The sequence below is a fragment of the Lathamus discolor genome, chromosome 2, assembly GCF_037157495.1.
Source record: "Lathamus discolor isolate bLatDis1 chromosome 2, bLatDis1.hap1, whole genome shotgun sequence".
Lineage (NCBI taxonomy): Eukaryota > Metazoa > Chordata > Aves > Psittaciformes > Psittacidae > Lathamus > Lathamus discolor.
Genome location: NC_088885.1, coordinates 137,708,384 through 137,731,071, shown reverse-complemented (window position 1 = coordinate 137,731,071; position 22,688 = coordinate 137,708,384). Strand labels below are relative to the sequence as shown.

The 22,688-nt window shown below is 39.0% G+C and overlaps 1 protein-coding gene across 1 annotated transcript; it reads right to left on the bottom strand.

Annotated features, from left to right (window-relative positions):
- Nucleotides 1–396: 396 nt before the first annotated feature.
- Nucleotides 397–22,684, bottom strand: POP1 (POP1 homolog, ribonuclease P/MRP subunit). The gene is made up of 15 exons (XM_065668688.1): nt 22,372–22,684; nt 19,757–19,939; nt 18,772–18,947; nt 17,548–17,796; nt 16,898–16,985; nt 16,416–16,591; nt 14,757–15,007; nt 14,530–14,623; nt 13,635–13,746; nt 12,527–12,646; nt 6,684–6,799; nt 5,116–5,307; nt 4,099–4,253; nt 2,880–3,224; nt 397–2,110 (listed from the first exon to the last, which is right to left on the bottom strand). The coding sequence occupies exons 1-15, from the start codon at nt 22,490–22,492 to the stop codon at nt 1,450–1,452; spliced, it is 3,039 nt and encodes a 1,012-aa protein (XP_065524760.1). The 5' UTR covers nt 22,493–22,684; the 3' UTR covers nt 397–1,449.
- Between the last annotated feature and the right edge of the window lie 4 nt (nt 22,685–22,688).

Genomic DNA, 22,688 nt, shown 5'->3' with positions numbered 1-22,688 from the left:
GCTGGAGGCTGCATCTTTCCATCCCACCAGTGCACATTCTTAAATCAGTCTTCTGGAGACTGAAAAAATAAATCCATCCCCGCTTCAATACTTCTCTTGTGATCAGAGGGGTTCTCCCCCTTCCCCATGTGTGTACCACATTTAATCCAGCAATGGCCCTAAATTTTAATAATTGCGGGCAAGGAACTCTAAATCCGTCCTCCACCGAACAACTCCAGCCAACATTAGTCTACTCACCTAGGCCTTTTTCAAAGGAAACTGTGAATGAGGGGCTTAATTTGTAGACTGATACTTAGAAAGACAAAGCTGGTGATTACAGATCCACACACTTAATTTCTTAAAAAAAAAAAAAAAAAAAAAAAAAAAAAATCAAGCCTAGTCAAGTAGACTCCTCAATCACAAATAATTACATTTTTATTGGTACATGATCATTTCAGGGTAATTCTACCAACTGGCACATATTTGTATCATGCCGCTACTAAACTACAAGGTATTATTGTAAACTTGTGCTCAAGCTGCACAACTTGAGAATGGCTGGAAGCTTAAGGCTATCATTAAAAAAATCCCAACAAAGCACCAAACCAACCCACACCATCCCAGTCAAATCAAACATCTTCCTTCCCTCACCCCTCCAGCATACAAGTTTTCTGTTTAAACAACATTCATAAACCATACCATAAAATTAAGAAGCCTTCAATCCTAGCACATTCCATACAAAAATAATATTTTTTTTAAGGAACCAAAATATCATTTATTAAGAGAAAATGTATGCTGACCCATCACCAGCAATTTGCATCTGAAAAGCTCATTAACTTTCAAGAACAGTTTTTTTTCTCTCAGACTAGAGAGACTGATACACTTTCCTATTTAAGAGTGCCAGTTGCTATAATTCAAGATTATATAGCTGGGCTATATTTAATTTGCATTTGATTTAAGCATGGAGCTTTTCCACCACAGTAAGTACCCTTCTGCTTTCTGTGCTATGTAGCTCTGTTCCACTGCAGCCACACGTATTCAGACACAAGGAATTGGGAAAAGCCACTGGCTATACACCCTGGTCCAGACTGCATGCAGTTACATGTGAAAGTGCACCAGAATGTTCCTATCCACCTGAACAGAAGATTTCTAAAAGGAGAAGAATGATTTTCTGTGTATTGTTATATTATCTGCTGCTCTGAAATGGAAAATGAACAATACACTTTAGAGATAAAGATCATGATAATGGACCTGTTACTGTTAAAAATCCTTAGCAGCGCAGACACCAAAGTAATACTAAGTCTGTTTATGCATTAGTTGTTTTCATTAATAATGTTACAAAGATTTTAATTATTTCATAATCCCTAAGACATTTTTGGGGTTCAGAATCACCACCAATTTGAGACACAGCAGAAAGGCTACAAAACAGATGTTCTGTGGTACTTTTGGCATTCTACTGCATTGCAATGATAATTAAACCTCAATAGTAAGTCTTGCAAATCTGTACTGTAAAGATGCTGGAGTTCTTAACAAAACGAGCCCTTTTTTATCTGCTGGCTGGTTGTGCAACATATAAACTAACCCTGTCAAGCTAACAAAACCCAGGGCTTCTCCACAGCCTGCAGCCAATGAAAAATCCCCTCGAGTAACATATCCCAAGAGAGTTCTGGAGCAGTGGGAAGTAACATCTGGGAGAGTATCTGACCAAAGACCAAGAATGAGGTCTTCATGCTCCTCAGCTGTTTCTTCTTCTGCAACACTTGGAGCGTCACCTTCTAGAGCCTTTACATTATCCTTTTTTTTCTTCTTCTTCTCCTCTTTTAATTTCTGTACCCTGTGCTTGAATATATCACGATGTTTGGGTTCTTGAGGACCACAGAAGAGTTTGTCTTTGCTTAGATACAGCAAGTCATCTTCTGTTGGGATGCAAATCATGGCATGTAATTCAGGGTTCCCTTTTCTCAAGAGAGACAAGTTGACCCACACGAGAGCCCTTGGATAGCTCATCAAGATTGGTAAAAAGACATCTTCGGTCATTTCCTTCTGTCCCAGTCGAGACACAAGGCGGATTCGTCGATCTTTTCCAGCAGTGGGATAGCACCAGGCTGATAACTGCATTAGTAGTTTTTCGCTCCTATTACAAATTTTTAAGAACATCAAGGATAGTTATTAACAACAGAAACACAGTGCCCCACATATTTGCAAGAGAATGATTAGAAAAAGCCATGGGGCTTCCTGTAACTTTCCAAGGTAGTATATTTATCCCTCTTAGCACATAAAAACATGGGTGAGTGGAATTTCTGTGTGAAGGTATTTCTTCAGAAGGACACACTACTGCTGAAAACCCACAAAACCTGTTAAATCACAAATGTTCTAAAACCTTTAGTGGCATTAATGCAGTCCAGAACTACCAATGTTTTCTTCCCCTGATAACTAAACAAAAAGGAAAGACTTGCATTCAGGCACTTTCCAAACACTGTTGCTGCCCTCATGCGTTGCATTGGAATGCAGGAGATTCTGTTTTCTTTATCGACCTTATGAAGCAGTGCAAAAACCACCTGTGATGATGTATTAAAAAAGCAAATGCAAGCTGATTTGCTGATTTAGCAAAGTTTTAAAATCACAAACATGAGCTTCTAGAACACATTAAACTCAAGTGTTAAATTTAAGATAATTTAAGAAATTGACTTCACCAAGTCACCAAGTTTGCTGGGGAAAAGCCAGAAAAGGACTTCTACACAACTGCAAATTCTGATCCACAATGAAACTATTTAATCTCCTCACTGTATTTGGATCAAATAATTCTCTCATCTTAATAATCAAGGCTGAGTTAATCTTTTCCCCAGTTCAGTAATGCCCCATAAAATAATACCACCTCACACGTGTGCATCATTTTGACATACCTGAGAACAATAAAATCACTTCTTGCAGTAGTTTCATCTCTCTCACCGATGTCTTGGGTGCCTGTAACATCCCCTGTCTTCAAGGCACCTTCAGAGCTTGTTATTTCCATGGCTTCCTCCACTTCACTAGTCTCGGGGGAAGCTTCTTTCATCTTTTCTGCTTTGGGGTCACAAAAACTATGCCCTTTAACTGCACAGTGCTCAGGGTGAGGGGAAGAAGGACGTACAAGTTCTCCTGACGCTTTCATTCTTTCTTCCCAGTTCTTTGTCAGCTGCCCCCAAGGAATGATGAAAGGAGACAGAGTACCCAGCTTGATATAATTTGGCCTTTTTGCAGGTGGACGTCTAAATGATAAATAAAGTATGTAAGAAAATTTGTTTCCTGGGCTCTTATTCAGTCCCTAGCACTTCAAAAGGCTGTCTGCTTTATCCTGTTGGTCTAATGATATTTTGTGTTTTCAAAACCAAGCATTTAGAAAAGAAAGTTAATTGTGCTTTCCTCTGTAATCTCATGCAACAAGAATTTTAAAGTTATACTTCTAGACAACACCGCTGTACTTCTGACCACCCTATCCTTTCAGCCATGCTGGATATTTCTATATACTGGGACTGACACCATCACCTTTTCCTCTAAACTTCTACTTCCCCTCCTAGCTGGAAGGGGAACCAACACCAGCTGGTGTAGAGGACACTTCCAGCTACCCCATACTTGTGATAAAGAGTTCTGTATTTACCGCAGTGAAAATCATAGAATAGTTAGGGGTGGAAAGGAAAATGAAGGCAAACTTCAGAATACCTGGTATTTGAGAAGTGGACACTGAAATATACCTCTTCATTCACTTTATTGTTTAGCACTTTGTACATACTTTGATATTCTGTCTTTGCCTTCTCCTATCTCCTCTCTCATTTGCTGCTAAGGGAGCCTGAAATAGCTTTGTTTATTTTATTGCTACACAGTCTTGTTATAGACTTATAACTGAGCATATCTCTGAGAAGAGAAGCTTTTAGTTAATTTATATGCCCTGTTTAGCAGAGCTTTTGTGTTAAATATATCTAGGTTTCTTTTCTTTTTCTTTAGTACTAGGATTTAAAATGCTAGTGAAAAATCTCAATAAAGTTTTAATGAAAACAACAACATATACTTAAAGAGTATTTTAAGTAGTATTCTTTTTTGTTACTATTATTTCATTCTTGCAATCAGTTTTTAAGTTAATATTACCGTTTGAATTTTTCAAGAAGACTGGTTTCCAGTTCTTTGGCAAACTGCACTCCTGCCTGGCAGTCTGGGAAATCATTTGGAGTGTGAGGTGTTCTTCGATACTCAGAATGCTTTAAAGCCTCTTGCAAGCCACCGACTCGTACACCTCTGTATATCTGTTATGAAAACCCAAACCAAAACAAGCAATGTTTTCACTGATTTCAGGTTCCTAACTGAAACAAAACATTAATGCTCCAGAGCTACTGCCTTAGAAAACGGAAAGTCTGTCACTCTAGCTTAAAAAAAAAAGTAAACTTAAGTATAGTTTTCACAGTTCTAGATGCCAATTTCAACAAAAATGTTAGTCATGATCTTTAATTCTGAAAAACTATCAACAAAACCAAAGAGAATTTCACAGGTTCTGATCTTGTATGTTGCCAGGAATGTCATATTACTTTGACATAGTCACTGCCCAATTTCTTTTAACTGTACAATAGGTATCACTGCTATTTATCCTCTGCACATTTAAAAGCGTAAATTTAACTGCAGAAAGACATTAAAATTTCCATCCAAACACTCAAAGCAGGATGCTCCAAACAGCATCAGAGGAGCATATTCACGCTTAACTCAAACTTTGTGTTTTACGCTCTCTCACAAATCAAGTTGTTGACAGATTGGTGGAGATAGCCAAGCTGGAAATAGATTAGCAGCAGGCACCAAACAATTTCTCTTTAGAGGCATATGCCTGTAGAAACACAAAACCAAACAGCTATAGCATCGGCCTTCTCTCCTTAGTCCCCACTCTGATTTGCTGCTTTAGACTGCGATGTGGGCACAGTTATACCAAACAGAATATATGGAAAGCTATTGTTTATTTTACCAAGCTTCTGTTATCAACCAGTTCATACACCCTTTCTTAATGTGGGATTTTGATTTGTTAATTGGTTATGCAATGCAAAGTATACTCTCTAAAATCAATTATTTTGAAGCAAACTATGTAATTTCTCATATTTACTTGCAAGTTGCAAAGTCACTTACGAAAGGAATCCAGAAAGCCATGCCCCAGCCCTTTGGGAGATAGATATCCCAGCCACTTCCCCATCCTGGTCGATCTTCTCCAGCCATTTTCCCTGACTGCTGCACCAACAGTATGGGAATCTTAGATTCATGAGGACCCAAATCAAGGTGTGATCCAGGTACCAGTAACTGAGCTCTCATACGGTTTAAATCCTGAGAAGGAGCAGACATTTCCTGTAAGTTAGTAACCATTTTCCCTTCTTCCATATACCCTTCCAGGACACAGGAGATAAGCTTGTAAGTAGGAAAAATATACTTGTAATATGCTACATATTCAAACTGACCTTCATCAAGATATAAAAAAATGTTTTTAGAAAAAAGTATTAAGCACTCTTTTTCTCCCCTTCTTATTTCTAAAGACCTTGATGAAGAGCAAGTACTGAAACTCAGAGCAAAAACGCACAGCACAGATGAAGGAAGACAAACAAGTATTTCAACTTGGTATTTACAGATTTGTGCACAAGACTAAACTGAACAGGTGCTTTCACACAGTCTGTCAGTAAGTGGAGCAAATCTGAACTACATCCAGGGAAATGGAAAGAACATTTGGTCACGAAACAGCTTCACATAAAGCATCCTGGCACCAAGGCATTGCCAATCACCCGTTGCTATATTTCATTGTAGCCCATTAAGAAGGCATTTATAAAAAAAAAAAAAAAGACCATCAGACTGCTGCTTTAAATGTCCCTTCTGCATCAGCTGTTTCATAAGGTAAATACTTCATTTCACGACAGCACAAAGAACACTGCCATATACAAAAAGATTGTGGTAGTAACTGCTATGCACTAGTGTAGGTAAGCACTCTGCTTTTTTTACACTACGTCAGCCAGTTTGAAAGAGCACAAGACTTATTTTTATAAAGAGATTAAGGGAGATGTTTCTATCATACAAATATTGTTTCTTTTTGATCATAATAGTGCCGAAAATTTATCACCTCTTGTGACTAAATCACCTTTTTACCCATACAGTCTATGGGTTACTCCTCCATTGTCAAAAGAAACTTCAAGATAGGAGATTTCAAACCTGCAACAGCATATTTAAAGCTCTCCGCAAATCACAGGTTATTGCTCAGAATGCCCACAGCATAGTGTGGTGCAGCTCAGAACCAGAGGGATTTATGTCCTTCCAAATTCAGTGATTCATTTGCCAGGAGAATCATCCTGGCTAAGACTGAGGAGTGAATGGCCAGAGACTGTGCCACTTCATCCCTTTTATTTGCTGCACATGAGTCAAGTTGATGTAGGAAAACCCCATTCCAAACCCTTCTGATAAATAAATACACAACTATTTAGTCCTGTAGACAACCCAATAAAGCTTCCTTTTAACTGAATCAGAAACAGTGGTTGTGCAAGAACACTACACAAAGACTACAGAACTTCCAAGAACTTCAAAGACTTCAACACAGCAGCTGGATACTATGACATTAGCGAACTACTGCTCTTGGATTTACGTAAGTTTCAAGAGTCTCACTCTATGGACTCACTGGACCATCAGCCATTTTCTCCATGGCAATCCACCTTCTTAGTTACCTGCTCTGAGATTTTATTTTCAGTGACGTTCTTACAGATGTCCTGGTCCCAGATAAAGCTGTGAGCACACTCTACAGGTACACCCTCCAGGTACAGCTGCCTAACTTTATCATTATCTACAAAAGAAGAGAACCTTCAAACAAAATTCAAACAATTTTCACGGCTTAAGTATCAAATTACCAAAACCACTTCACTATCGTAAGTACAATGAGCAGACAACTAAAGAAACAGACTATTAAATGCTGTCTTATTATCATGTTTGTCCAAATACAAAATATGAAATTAACAGTTGTTAGAAGCATTAACCTAGCATTCTCTTACATACATTTCTTATTACAAATGACATCACCGTTGGCAATATAAGTTAAACCTTTATCATGCCACCTTTTATATTCTGGAATTTGACCTTTCAGGCAGAGTGTGAAGCTTAACAGGTTTGCTGAAAATCAGAAACAGCAACATTGCAAAGCCTGAAACATGTCCACCTAAGTAAACTTACAAGAGAAGCAAGGATTACCTTTAAGAAAAGTACATACAGGAAATACTTGTAGGAGTATCACTAGTATACAACTACTTATTTAGCACTAGCTTCCCACTCTGGATCTTTTCAGGATCTGCACGTTGAGGAAGGGATTATTCTTTGCTTATGTCAATGCAGACCAGCAGCTGTGTCCCTTACTGAAGATAGATAATACTTTTAGCTTTAAAATTGACAGGTTATTTAATACTTAAAACAATCTCTTCTTCAGCTTCACAATCCAACCAAAGCAAAGAGAATGTGTACCGGCATTTAGTGACCTATGGATCAAAAGCCTTCAGTATACAGTATGTAACACATGCTGATCCATATTTAAAGTAATTCTTACCAGTAAACAATATAACAAGCCTAGTCATAGTTTTGTGATTGAAACTTACAGGGACTGATGCTTATTTTGTCATCTACAAAGTCTTACATATTAAAAGAACATAATGTGTTGGGATTTGTTTTGGTTTCTAAAATCACTTTAAGCAGTCTTTCAAAAGACAATTCAACTGATCTTTCCAGTTAATGCTGACAAAGACTTTGAGGGCTCTCGATACAATAGGGACTGCCAAACATAATTGCAGTGCTTATTTAAAATCTGTAATCTTTAAGATGTCCCCATTACTAGGAGTTGCAAAATCCATCAAAAGAAACAGTAAATATGGCAGCACTACTGATAGTTTGATGGTATTATTAAGCTAATACTTGCTATGCATTCTTGCTGATGAGTCACATTTACATGAGAGGAAGAAATACTGAAGAAATTACCAGATTGGGGTGGCACTCGTTCAAATTAAGAACAATACAACTAAAAAGAAAATCCTTGCCAATTCCCTGCCAATGAGCAGAGAGTAAGAATTCCTTCTCAGACCGAAAATTAAGGACAGGAACCTGAGCAAGAATCTACAACAGCTCAACACTCCTAGAGGCAAGGCACGTTCTGTCTGAAGATACAGCAAATATCAATGCCGCATAGGAAGGAAAGGAAGACAGAAACAAAATCGTATGTAGTGGTGCTGGGAAATGCCTTTCGGACTCTAACAGATAACCCATGAGGAAAATTACAGACTTATAGCTAACATAAGGTGACTTTTTCATTTTCTGTGCAGAAAGCCTTTGTGAACCCCAGAATCTCTTTACGTTATTTAAACACGTTCTAGTTTCTTCAACTGTAAATTATTCACTGTAACTTTCTCTGCTATTTTTTTTTTTCTTTAACTACTTCTTTCTATTACAACAGTTCAGTTAGTCAATCCTTGCCATATTCTTGGAGTTCTTCACGATTCCCATACTCTATAATGGCACAATTTTTTTTCCACTTTAGAAAGCTCTTTTAAGTCAGTCTCCTTCCATCACCACAGTCCACCTAATACCCTCCTCACTATCTTAAAATACCCTTCTCTTACTATGTTCTTTCTCCTCAATCCCCTTTCAAATTTAATCTCTCTACCAAGCATACTATAATTCAAATCATAATTCCAAATCCTCACACCAGTTCTCTTATTTCTTACCTCCCTTCTGTTTTCTTCAGTCCACATTTTAAGGTCACTGTAGGGAAACAGTAGTAGGGAAATAACCCTACTGATGAATAAGTGCAGGAAATAGGCAGTTGCATTACTAAGTACACAAAGCTCAGTGACAATCAGCATGTTATGTACTTCTGCTGGTGTCACTGGTTGTCGCTTAGACACGGCAGAGAGATGAAGGCTTTGTTCTATTTCAAGCTGTTGTTCGGATCTCTGTAGCTGGTTATCTCAACAGTCTTAGAAGACAGGCCTAAGAGTAAGATTTCTTCTGTTTGAATTTTTTTCCTTCCTTCTATTAGGAAACAGCAGGAAAAGCAAAAACATAAGCACTGCTAAGGAGCAGTTTCAGAGCCATATATACATAGGGGTGCACAGTACCAGGACAACTGATGCCACATACCTAAACCTCTGCAAGAGGTGTATTTGCAAGCAAGGACTCTGTCTGCAGAAAGACCTTTACCTCACTCATCTTTCATGATGCATTCTCCTTCTATGCATCTCATTCACTGACTGTTTAAAAGCTCTGCCATACTCCATGTTGAGCAGTATTTAAGGCAGTGGAATTTGCATTCTTCAAGAGAAGACAATAAAAGCATATAAAAATGTCAAAAGTGCTCTTTAAAATGGAGAAAAGAATAGCACTAATTTGCAGTCATGTAAGCGCTGACTGCTTACCAGGAGTCTTGACTTCCAGAAGGCATAAACCTGCTGAGAAGACAGTGAAAAGTGATTTATGCACAAACTTTCTTTCCCCCAGCCTGAAGAAACGAGGACAGCTCCTTGATTAAATCCCATCAACATGTATCTGTAACACACAGCTTGCACACATACATATGCATTCAGGAGTCTGAGTAACTGAAAAGGTGGGGGGAGACAGGGGAAGATGACAGATGTGTATGAGCTCACAGACTGCATGTATGACAATCCACAAGCAAAGAAGATGACTAAACTACTCACTCGATAAATAATGCATCTTTTAATTAGTAAAGATTTCCTAAGAAAATCAGTTAGCTCTTATACAACATAAAAGAAGAGAGGCTAAAGGTCATACAGAATCTGCTAACATATGCAGTGCTGTTTTAATCTTACTAATGCTAACCATAATAGCATTTGAATGTCCAGGAAGCAAAAAGGGAAAAAAAGTGTGGAATACAGCAACAGCTCCTTTTTATTCGTCAATCAACATGACACATCACTAAGGCAAATGAATGATTACTAAAATTTTTTAAATAAGGATCAGCTCACAATATTACCACATCCAAGCAACCTTACATCAAAGCTAAGGCTCAGAAAGTTTACGTAGTTCTAAGGCTCATAAAAAGATTTATTCCAACAGAAGGGCCAAATCAATACCATCCAAATGAATTACAGATCTTACAGAAGTCTGCCTTTTTTTAGGGTGGGGTTACTGTGGAAGTGTGGGTAACACTATTGCTGTAATGATGTATGCTGTGTGCTGTGATTAAATTCCTTCCTTTTTTGGTTAAACAAATTGCCATTCAATAATTTGAAGAGGAGGATGGTGTCCACTCCTGGGTTACTCTTGGCAAAGGAACTAGTAGAATGAGGGGACACAACTGATTGGAAAAATGCTGGCAAAAATGCTAAATCAAACCAGAATAACCTTTGGGAGTATGTTGCTTTTGATGAAATTCCTGCTGGATATTTCAATAATCTCACTCCAAGGGCGGCTAGTAACAGGGCCATGGGGAACTAATTAAAAAGTCACTTCTCTGCTTTTACTTGAACAAGAAGGCCCTTTAAGGCAGAGATAACAGCCGTCATACTGAACTACGAAGTCAGGTTAGGATCGACAGTCTTTGGAAAGTAACAATAGCCTCTCTTTCCAGCTAACACCTAGGAATACTTTATGAGGAAGACAGGAGAGTGGCAATTAGACTTCATTCCTGAGTTTCTCACACAGGAGAGATGAACTGCTATGCCATACGATTTCCCCACTGCACATGTAATAAGTACGCAGGAGATCACGAATGCTCCTGTAACATTTACAACACAACATTAGGAAGTCACTTAGCAGCAATTTTCCCTACTGAACTATCAGTTCCTCCTATTCTCTCCTGAATTACTTCATGTAAGAAGCCTGCCCCCTCCCCTTTTCTACTCACTTACTATGATCTCCTTTTGATTTTCTACTAGAGACAGCTGTATTGCCTGTCTTCTTTCATCTTTCTGCCTACTTAACTTACACAGTAGTGTGTAACAACAACTTCTTTAGCAGAACCTAAATTACAAGGTATCATGCGATTTACCTTCCCTTGCTAGCTGAACAAGGATGTTCTTCCTTCTCCCGAATACGAATTGGAGAAGACAGATGCAGTTTTAAGTTCAGGATGAAACAAACAAACAAACAAAACAAAACAAAAAAAAAAAAAACCAGAAAGAAACCAGAAAGCAACACCAGCTTTTCTGAATGTCTGTGATCTAGAAGATTTTTTTCAAGCAAAGGATAACCCCAAGCAGGAAGATCTTGAAGGTGGCCATCTTACATCACTACCTCTTTACCACAGCCCTGCTTCCTGAGGGACAACCAGCTCTGATAGTGGGAGAGAACTACTATGAGACATTTCCAACGCCTAGATGCCTTCTGCCGATCTTGCCTTCTTGAACACATCTTCACAGACATTGCAAGCAGAATGAAAGGAGACGAATTGCTTCTTGTAGTTGCCAACTCCTCTACCAACTCAAACCAGTATCTGTAAACAAGTGCTATATAGCTCACCTTACTTCTCAACAGGAAGGAAGCGAAGCAGAGGTCATGTATGCTGCATCATTTCCAACAGAACATTAATGATGAGAAAGTTACCTGAGCAGAACTAATTAACAGGATAAAGGCTGTTCTAGATACAAAGGGTAGAATAGGAGGATAAAAGAAATTTCAAATGACAGAGCTGTCCAGAGAGTTAAAAGACAGAAACTGAAACAGGTGTTCAACCTGATTTAAGTGAAAGGAAAAGCTAGATTATTATTGTGTCCTGCAAACACACCACCAAGATTAAGTATTTTCAAGTCTCTTAAACCTTCAGCTTGCCCTGTTTCCTGCTGCTTAACTGGCTACTATATTTCTCCTTTTACATGATGCAGTCTGTGTCCAGTCAATCTAATTGGAAATGCTTATGCAGCACTGTACACAAGCTCCACTGTATATGTTCTTGCATATTTTTCAAAGACATTCACATCCAACTGAATTTGAATTTTGCACTGGAATACTGTGTAAGTCAGTACTGAAATTAAAGTTCCAGAAGTCATGACTGCATCTTTCATTTTTTAACATAACCAGCATCGTGGCCATTTGAAATGCTAATCTTGCAATGGCTTTTTTTCTGTTTTCCCCAGTAGAATTGCAGCTTTTATCATTGTAGGACTATAAACCAGAAACAGTACATATATTCTTGGAGAGACCAACAGCATCAGGAAGACTAAACACCAAACAGAAACTTACTAAGTAGCTTTTAGCACCTGGTTGGCCTTGCCAGGATTCGAACCTGGATCATCTGTATGGTCAGACAGAGGCTTCCACTGAGCACAAGACCAGCTTTGGTGCATATCCCTCCCTCACAGTTGCTGTTCTAAAACCTATGCAACTTTCAAGCTATTTCTGTTCAGCCAGGGACTTTGGAAAGGGGAATGACACATTCTGAAATCCAATGTTAGAGAAAAGCAGCAAGAGACAATCAGTAAAAGATGACAGTCAATGAAAAGGAAGTATATAGAGGAACTGCACCTCTTGCCTTTGGCAGTTCCACCAGAAGCATAACATAAGCAATGTATCTTACCTTGGAATTTTTCAAAGTCTGGCATAGCTTTTCTCTTCTTTTTTGGCATATTGACTCGAGGATCTCCAACAGTGAGGCCCAGTATTGCCCCTGGAGGCAGCTGAGATGGTGAACTTATCCCTTTAAAAATACACAGATGAACATTGCCATGAAACCACCAATTAAGTTCTGATCTTTTTCTGGACTATTATTTTGTGCATTTTCACCTGCAGGGATGTGACACCACTGTAAGCCAGAGAAGCAATCCAGAGTACTCACTCAATTTAACATGCTTTTTAAACTCACCAATGTTTGTTAAATGTCCAATAACAAGACAACAATAGCAGCATAAGACTTACTTTGCAATTATTTATGCTTAACATAGAAATCAGATCACTCTCACACCACTTACAGACTCAATTTATCCTTTGCATTTGGCACATCTCTTAAAGAACAACCAACCTTTGTTTTACATTTATTTTCCAGCTAAAGGAAATCCAAAACTGGGTTAAGTTTTACCTCATCTCTGCTTAACTACATTGGATAGCTCGAGTATATAGTATGAGAGCCACCAAAGCCAGCTCCTTACCTTCTTCAGTGCTAGAAACTGAGGAGACGTTAACTTTGTGATACTTTACACTCAGTCAAATATACTGGTCATTAGAAAAGAAATATATAAAGCAAGGTATAATACTTTCACTTTGGGTAGGAGCCTACCACTTTATCTGGTGGATGTTATTATATAACTTAGTGCCTTAATTTGGTGTGTATGAGGAGACTGAGAGTATATGTCAGACTATACCCCATCAGCAATCTCAAATCTAAAATCACAAACAAGATTCTATTTCCTATTCATCTATTAAGTTTTATCCAATTTTATCCATTAAGTTTATCTATTAAAAGTTTGGATTACACAGCAGATTAAAATTCCCCTACAAAAACTTAGTGTAACGTTTCTCAAATCTTTGACGTGCCACAGTAATTACCTATGCACATGCTCAATGGCATCTCTCTCTTGATCAAGAAAATAATAATCATTTCCAAATTGATGTCCAGTTGACATGACTGTTTTGACCATCAGAGTTAAAGAGTCTCCCCATCCTCCCATAGCACCCAAATGCCCAAATACCTTCTAATAGCTCAAAGATAGCACTTTGACACTGATGAAGAGATACTTTTTCAGAGTCCTTGCAGTTTTCTACCCACCAGTTATTCAGTTCTGTTTCTGAATCTGCCATTTCCTGAAAAACAACATATCTAATTAAAGTCAAGTGGTTATTCAGTCTTTCCTATCAGTAGGAATTCACTCTCAGTTTGCCTTAAGTGCTATTGTTGTTTTCTTCCTCTGCAAGTTTCAAACCAAAATATTTTTTTTAATGCAGCCGATTCCTATACTCCACATTAGGGTAATCCTCAATAAGCTGCTCAGTGTAACCTATGCTCCAAAAAATAAACAAAGCAATCCACAGTACTTCCTGGTTTTGAATTATTTCTTACAGAAAGCCAGAGATTTCATAGCCTCATCATGTTAGCTGCAAGAAACAAAAAGCCCCATTAAAACCACAGTGATGCTATGTGACAAGAAGTGAACAAAATACTAAATCCTGGTGAAATTGCATATTTGATTGAAAACACAAATGTTTTCTATACCTTATATCTTTTGCTTTTTAGCTCTAGGTGCTCATTCTTGAGAAACATGACCTATGGTCTGTCATAGAGAATATGAATTATGCTGGACCTCTCAGCAGAATACATTGCTACAGCAGAAACTACACGGTCTGCTCAACAGAACCATTGCTTCTATTTTCTTCCTAGCCCCATTTAAAATCCAGATAGGAGTTCCTCCTGAGATTAGTGTTAGTCAAAAGGCTCAATATAGAGAAGTTAAGAGTAGAAACAAATACGTTACCCTTTATAATCAAGCAAGGCTAGACAGTTTATGATTCTTTCTAGCAAAACCAAGCTTGCACATTCTAGAAACCTTATCAAAATTACAGTAACATCCAGATTGCCGATTTTCTTACTGTTTGTAGAGAAGCAGCTTTCAAGGTCTCTGTAAGGACAGAATGTGACAATGGGCCAATCAGTCTATATCTGAGAATCTCCATGCTTCTATCACTGAAACAGAGGAAAATTTCAAATTAATGTACAATTGTACAACACACAATTTTTCCCCCAGAACTGTTAAGACAGAATTCAGCTATAGTAAAATGTTATGGGTCACAGTTTCTAACTTCTACTATGAACAAACCTGATCACAACACCAGTAGTCTGCGAAATCCAAGTGTAGGACTGGAATGGGTCTCTAGTGCCGTCACCAATTATTTTTTTCACCGGCACAGCTTTTTCTCCTTCTTTATCCTCCTTCTTTCTTTTCTTGCCAACACTCAGAACAACATCCATTTGTTTTTCCTCTTGAACCGATGCTGTAGCAAGCTCAGGAATATAGGTTTCCTCAGGCTCTGAACACTGAAAAATTGTTTTTAGCTCTCCCAGTATGTCCTTAAGAAAAATGAAAATTTTGGGTTAGGATGAATGTGCATTGCAAATCTTAAGCACAGGTTTTACAATTACACTCTACAATTTTCCTATATGGATTTAATGGAATAAACTTCATTCTGCTGAAGTCTAGGTTTTGCTACCAAAAGCTGAAAGCAATACTGAATGTTCCTAAAATTTATTTTCACTCACTATAAGAAAACTTGCCAGTGCACGAAATTTTATCTTTTTTATCTTTTTAAAGTTCATAACTTATCAGATTATGATTTTCTGTGATGAGACTAAACTTAGCCTGTTGGGGGTGCCAGTGGGAAGGATATGAATCAAGCAACATCATATTGCAAATGTATCCCAAAACAAGTGGCACTAGAAAACTTTTAACAAGCTCAAACACTAAAAAAAATGCTCAAATGCTTCTGTACAAACTTTGTAAAAATAAGCTGCAGAACACAAGTAAGATTACAACAGAAAATCTTCCAACTTTTAATTCCTAAAGCAGAGTATTATATAGAATCATAGAACAGTTAGGGCTGGAAAGGACCTTAAGATCATCTAGTTCCAACCCCCCTGCCACGGGCAGGGACACCTCACACTAAACCATCTCACCCAAGGCTCTGTCCAACTTGGCCTTCAACACCGCCAGGGACAGAACATTCACAACTTCCCCGAGTAACCTATTCCAGTGCATCACCACCCTTACAGTAAAGAACTTCCTCCTTATATCCAATCTAAACTTCCCCTGTTTAAGTTTGAACCCATTACTGCTTGTCCTATCACTACAGTCCCTAATGAAGAGTTCCTCCCCAGCATCCTTACAGGCCCCCTTCAGATACTGGAAGGCTGCTATGAGGTCTCCATGAAGCCTTCTCTTCTCCATGTTGAACAACCTCAACTTTCAAAACAAAGATGTTGAACAAGACCAGTCCCAACACCGATCCCTGAGGGACACCACTCATTACTGGCCTCCAGTCAGATATAGAGCCATTGACCACAACTCTTTGTGTGCGGCCATCCAGCCAGTTCTTTATCCACTGAGTGGTCCATCTATAAAATTGATGTCTCTCCAATTTATAGACAAGGATGTCATGCGGGACAGTGTCTGTAGTTCCCTGGGTCATCCATTTTCCCCTTCTTGAAAATGGGGGTTATATTTCCCTTTTTCCAGTTGTTGGGAACTTCACCCGACTGACATGAGTTTTCAAATATAATGGACAGTGACTTAGCAACTTAATTCACCAACTCCTTCAGGACCTGTGGATGGATTCCATCAGGTCCCATGGACTTGTGCATGTTCAGGTTCTTAAGATGGTCTCGAACCAGATCTTCTGCACTTTCCAGAAGGTATCTTCAGCATTAAAAAAGTACAATACATAAAGAAATCAGAGTTCAACAATATAGAAACAAAAAATACCTGTTTAAGAGCTGGATGCATCCAGATCCACAACTGTCTGTTTTCAGACCCATCCCTGGGTTTCCAAATAAATGTAACAGGACCAAGCATATCCTGAGGATAGCGATCTGCTCGGTAAAGATTCACGGAACCCTCAAATCTTCCAGACAGACAACCTGCCTCTCCAAATGTTAACCCTAAAGAAGAAGATCCTTACTTTCAAACAAAATAATCTCATTTAAAAAAAAATTAAAAAATTAAATTTAATCTGGGTGTGGGCTAATCCTGCACCACAATTAGTTAAGCAACAAGCACCTGAAAATAAGAACATATAGTCCTAGTCTGAGACATTTTAATTATGTTTTTCAACCAAAAAAATCACAACTCGGCATCAACTCTATTACTATGATTGAGATTGGTGAGATATTAAAAAAAGGAAAAGGATGGGTCATCCTTTAGTCTATTAAGATTCTTAACTTTTTTTTGCACTACATAAGTTTTACCTGTGTCAATGCTACATATTTGAGCAAGTGGCTTCAGAAGCTCATTCTCTTTACCAGTCAACTCCAGGCAACAATAATATGATAAATCCTGAAACAAAAGGATAGTGGTAAAGTAAGAATAACTCTTGAAACTGAGCCTGGCAATGAAGTACCAGACGCAGTTTCACAATTTATACAGAAGTAGTAATCATTCATTCAATAAAATTTGTGTCAGAGAGATTGGTTTTCTTTTTTTTTTTTTATTTACTTCAAATTGTTAGTTATAGGACATCTCTCAAACATTTCTCGTTTGAGGGCTAACCTGCCTCTGAAACCAACAGACCAAAAAAGGACATGGAAGAAAACGCCTGTCTTCAATAGCATCCTAATCAGGAAGATGATGCAGGGATTCACTTAATCTCTTAGCCCTTGAGAAGACTGAAGATGTAGTATTTCAGCTGTAGTTACTTTAAGACTCTTCCAAAGGTTCGCATTACTCTCTCTGATACTTCGGCCCTTCATTGCTATTATGAAATCACTCATTTCATACTTAGCAGTTATAAAGAGCTGACACAACAGTACTTCAAAGAGACAGAAATATTCATTACAACTGAACAGTTGATTATTTCACCTTGGTAAAATAACAAAGAAAACAGATGTAAGGGTGGTACCTGAAGAAGGCAGTGTTTTGTCATGGCTCGGTAACAAGCCCTGTAGCACTTCTCTGTAGGGCTATTTCCTAAACAGTATCCCCATTTCTTTACCATGTGAAATCTCTTTGCATGCCAAATGTGTGTTTCCAGCCAAATATTCTTTCTTTGCCTACGATTAAATTCTGCTACCAAATTTATGTGGCGCCTTCTAGCTTTGCGGCATTTAGTCTTTGACTGTTCCTTTTTCTGATGTACAGCTTTCTCTGCCTGTTTTTAAAAGAGAAAGTATTGAAGTAAATCTCAAGAGGACAAATTTCTGCAGAAGAAAAAGGCTGACATATTTAAAGATACAGGAAGCACTAGTATTAGGTTAGACTTTATTCTGATGATAGTTCTCCATAATCCTTAAGGCTAAGACTTGAAAATTTATGCACAATCCCCACCCACACAAGTGTATCAAGGTACCCATAGATAAACCAAAATCGAGTTTCTCAATCATGAACAATTATCTTCGGGAACTTAAGGTGGAGTGGGTAAGGCCTCTAAAGAACTAAGAAAAATGTCAATGGAAGGAAAAAAAGAATACAAGTCAACCTTTATACACAGAAAATTTACCAAGTAAACTGACTCGATCACTTTAAGAAGTGCATCGAGATAATAGTGATCAATGCCAAACATCAGACAATTCCTTTTACAATAAAATCCTACTGGATCAATTTTTTTATACCTTTTTTTAAAAACACACAGGATGGCCATAGTGGTTAAGGAGCAAATAACTCCACAGCAGCATTGTGACACTGCCACAAAATGAGTTTCATGAGCAACCAGGAACAGACAGTTGGTAAGTCTTAAGCTGCACATAGCCTGCCAACAACTCCAGTATACCTCCCATGTTTGAGCTATAACATGTGAACCATCATGCTGGTCATGAACAGGCCATGCTGGCTTGAGGCCAGCAGGGTCGCAGGCTACAGCTGTGGTGGGGTGCAAAGCAGACAGGTGTTTGCCTTGGGACCAAGGTACTGTCCAAATAATCCTTCCTGCAGTGGGCCTTTTTGTCATCACTACTTTAATTAAACTTTTCAAGATGTCCAATAATCACACAGACAAGTGGTTAGTGAGACTTGAGACCACCATCTAAAATGGAGGCATTCCTGCATTTTGAAGCCAGATGTCAAAGCCTGAGAACCTGTGTACTCACTCACTCTATAGTTTATCAATTACCGTAAAGCACACTTATACCTCTTTCTTGGCAATCTCTTGGAGCCGCCTGGGTAAGCGTTTAATATTGTGACTCATTGCTCGCCTTCGCATGTGCCTCGGGAGAGTCTGGAAAACCATAGAGTTTGAAGACTTCTGTGAAACTGCTTTCAACATGGCACTGATCTCAGCAGCACGAGCTTGAGCAAAAGTAGACACTGGAATGAAAAGAATGCATCAGAGCACGACAAATGGCAAAAATCAAAGAAATGGACACTGTACATACATCACTGAATTCCAGTAGAGTATTCCCAGTACATCAGTCTTCTTGAGATAGAAGTAAATACTGTATATGATTACTGAAGAAATTTTGATTCTTTAGATACTCTGAAACTTACAGATAGGATTAAGCAAATACTTACACATGAATGAATCTGAAAGCTGTGGTATAACTAACATGTCCTATTTGCATTAAGTACTTCTTTATTAAATTAGTGATTTTTTCAGATAGAATTCAGAGAGATGACAAAAAAATGGAAAAAGGAAAGCAGTAATCACATTACAGACTGGTTTAAAATGATCAAATAAGAATCCAAAGGTTGGTCTTGTTTCATGCTTGTGTAACTGTATCTATTATCAGAGTACCTCCACATTCCGAGAAGCTACTATTTCCAAATAAACATTTTGTTAGATGGAAAGTTGTCTTTAACTCACATCATGGGCAAAATCAGTTTCGCTGGCTACATTAAAAGCAAGTGACTGTTAGTACTCATTTTGCTGCAAAGAGAAACCAAAATGCATATCCTTCATTACAAGTGCAACTTTTCAGCTCAGAAATCTGAAAGGACTCATTAAACAACAGCTGGTCATTCCTTCCAGTACACAAGTACTTGAGAAAATTAGGAAAAACAGAAGAATGTAGCATCAGTTCTAATTTTTGCTTTTGCACAAAGATAAAGACAGCAAATTTAATCACCAACAAGTTGTCCTGGACACACAAATTATGACCTTTTTATTATATACAAACCTGTTATGTATCTTGGCATTTCCTCAGAAACGCTCTGGCGTTCTCCTTGCCATCCTCCTCTTCCTCTGCCTCTCTCTCCTCTATTTTGCCCTTTTGGAAAATACTGGTCTTTCCTGTAAGAAGGCCCAGATGATCGATTCAAAAATTTCTGCTGCTGATACTGGTGCTCAGAAAGAGCATCTCCTGGAGGGTTTAAGAGATGAAGAGAGGTAACAGGAATGCAAAGCAGTTTAAGTAACTGGCAACTCTTTCCTCATAAGGCTGCACTGCACATTCCTCCTACTGTATATATATGTACCAAAAATAGCCATCAGAAATCATAATTCTTTTTTCTTTATAGGAAGAAATAAAAAATTTGCACTGTCCTGCAGCAAGCCTGCAGTAGATAACTAACTTTTCCAGTCTGAAAATGGTACCCAATCCTTCACCAGACCCAACAGGAAAGACCTGACTAAAAAATTCAGTCTGTATAACATCAGTACCAATTTTTGTTATTGTCTAGTCAGGGTTTTAGTACCAAACCAATAAAGTTAATATTTTGCCTCTTGCCCCTTGATTTCCATCCCCCATCCCCCAATCCAATGCATTCTTGTCTCACATATACTTCTGTTACAGCAATAAATAAGGTAAGCATGATAGATGTATGCTGGTACAATAAGATGCTTTTCTGGTAGAGGCATTTTAATCAATATTGAAATTAAAAAAAACTAAAAGTCTACAGTAAGCTTCTAAAAGTACACACATACCTTTCAAGAGTGACAAGTACCTAACATTACTTCAAGTTTAAGAGAGCCTTGAAGTCCATATTTAAAGATTAATTTATATTCAACCTATTCAGTTAAACCTTGGTTAGGATCTCTAGTACGACTTGAGATGTGGTTCTCAGGCAGTTTGTGCTGGACAACTGGACTAAAAGGGGCCCAGACAGCCATTCCCACCACCCCAACCACTGCATCAAGACACAGGAACAGGAGGCTATACTGTTCAGGAAGCTTCTCTAGTGAAAACCAACCTGTGTATAAGAGGAAATGGGGCAAGAGATTAAAAAAAATCATTTTTCAGGTTGATCAGCTTCTTAAACAAGCCTATACCATTGTCCTGTTGGCATGAGGAACAGCCAAGAGCAGATTCATCACCAGCAGCATCAATTGCTGCAGGTGAATGAACTTAAAATGGCAAAGAATCTCCTTTTTCCACTTCAAATAAGCATGAAGCTGAAGTTTTGTATTCAGCAGCAATGCTGTTGCAGCCCTGATACAACCACACATCATGCAGAACTGCAGTAATTCAGATTAAAAAAAAAAAATGGGGTAGAAACAGAAGTTAGTTTTTATGTGGAGTAACTCCCTGATCTGGGTTTTCCACATGGGATTGCTGAAGCCAGCAAATCTGTGTATAACTAGAGCCTAAGTCAATCATGAGAGGGTAACTTACAGCAAATAACTCATACCACAAACACACCATTCGTTACCAAATTTGCCCAAGAATGAAGGAACTAAATATTTTAATCAGAAGATGGAAGAGTATTTCAAAAGGCAGTGACTGACTGAATCTAGAGAAAAATTAAATTATTGCAGGTACTATGTAGATCCACAGTTTCATAACTTCCATTTGGATTATTTTTCCTCCTGTTTCTACAAAATAGGCCCATAAAATCAAAATACACTACAGAAAAATGTTATACTGATGAACATGCATGCTATTCGACAGGAGAAAAAACACATAACCATGTTATCTTAGAAGTTAACTGCTACATATAAGTTAGAAAAATGTGCTTAATCTGGCTGCACTCCTGTAATGATATTATAAAATCTTCTTCCATAATTCGCTGTGTCATTCTGTCTGCTTAGAAACTCTTCAGTCACCTAAATATACTGTGACATTTTCTGCTCAACCACAAAGATGCAATTTGTCAACTTCTGAAGGCCTCACAGTATCAGGCCCTGCTCTTATGTGTGCCTTCTTTCACAGAAACATAGGTAAGAAGTTAAAAACATGAAGAGGAAGCGGTGTGGAAATCAAAAGTTCAACTGAAGCATAAAGGATGCAGGTGAAAACAGAGATGAAAAAAGCATGTGGCATACAGGTTGACAGGATCTTCAGATGCAGAGGTTACCTGTGCACCAAATGCTCCAGAAATGACCTAGCAACACTGCTAATTTAGGGAAATGACTTGCTACATCAAGACAATACTATTCCACAAATACAGCAGCCATAAGCACCAGAAGGAGAATTGGCTGGGCACGCTGATCTGATGGAAAAGCAGTGCATTTATAGCAGGGCCAGCAGGCTAACCCGGCTCCTCCCGCGCCTCCCAGGTCTGACAGAAAGAGGAGGGAAGTCACTGGATGGGGTGCAGCACTGAATTAATTTTAAGGCTAGAAACTGCAGTAGGCGGCAAGAGATTTGTCATGTAACCAAATGGATGATACCGAGAAGCGCATATTAATGACATCTGCGGCAAAATCAAGGTTAAAGGAATCAAGGGCAGGGGACAAAACCCTGGGGCGCCCTCACACCGAGCACGCCTCGCCGGCCGCAGGGGACTGGGACACCAGGTCCTGAGAGGGGGGGCTGGGGAACATCCCCTCCGCGACCACCCACCCCGGCCTTACCTGGGGCCGGGCAGGCTCTGCTCCCGCCGCCGGGGAAGGGCCCCGGCTCTGCAGGAAGGGTGACGCTGGCCGGCTGGTTCCTCATCTTCTTGGCCCGCTTCTTCTCCTTCGCCCCAGACATCTCTGGGAGGGGAGGGTCACACCAACACACCCCGCAAGCGGCCCTGAAGGCGCCCGGCGCGGAGGGGCTGAGGGGAGGTGCAGCCGCAGGCGGAATAACCACCGGCACCAACACGCTGCTCACTCGCGGCACGGCCTCCCCACACCGCACGCTGCCGCCATCGCCACCGCACTGCGCATGCGCGTAGCGCACCCCA

Excerpts from the sequence above, each read along its gene's own strand:
- POP1 (XM_065668688.1), bottom strand. The coding sequence starts at position 22,492 with ATGTCTGGGGCGAAGGAGAAGAAGCGGGCCAAGAAGATGAGGAACCAG. Across the intron at positions 17,797-18,771 it reads AAGAGATTGCCAAGAAAGAG|GCAGAGAAAGCTGTACATCA; the intron begins GTATAAGTGTGC and ends TTTTAAAAACAG. Across the intron at positions 6,800-12,526 it reads AGACTTTGAAAAATTCCAAG|ATAATGATAAAGTTAGGCAG; the intron begins GTAAGATACATT and ends CTTCTTTTGTAG.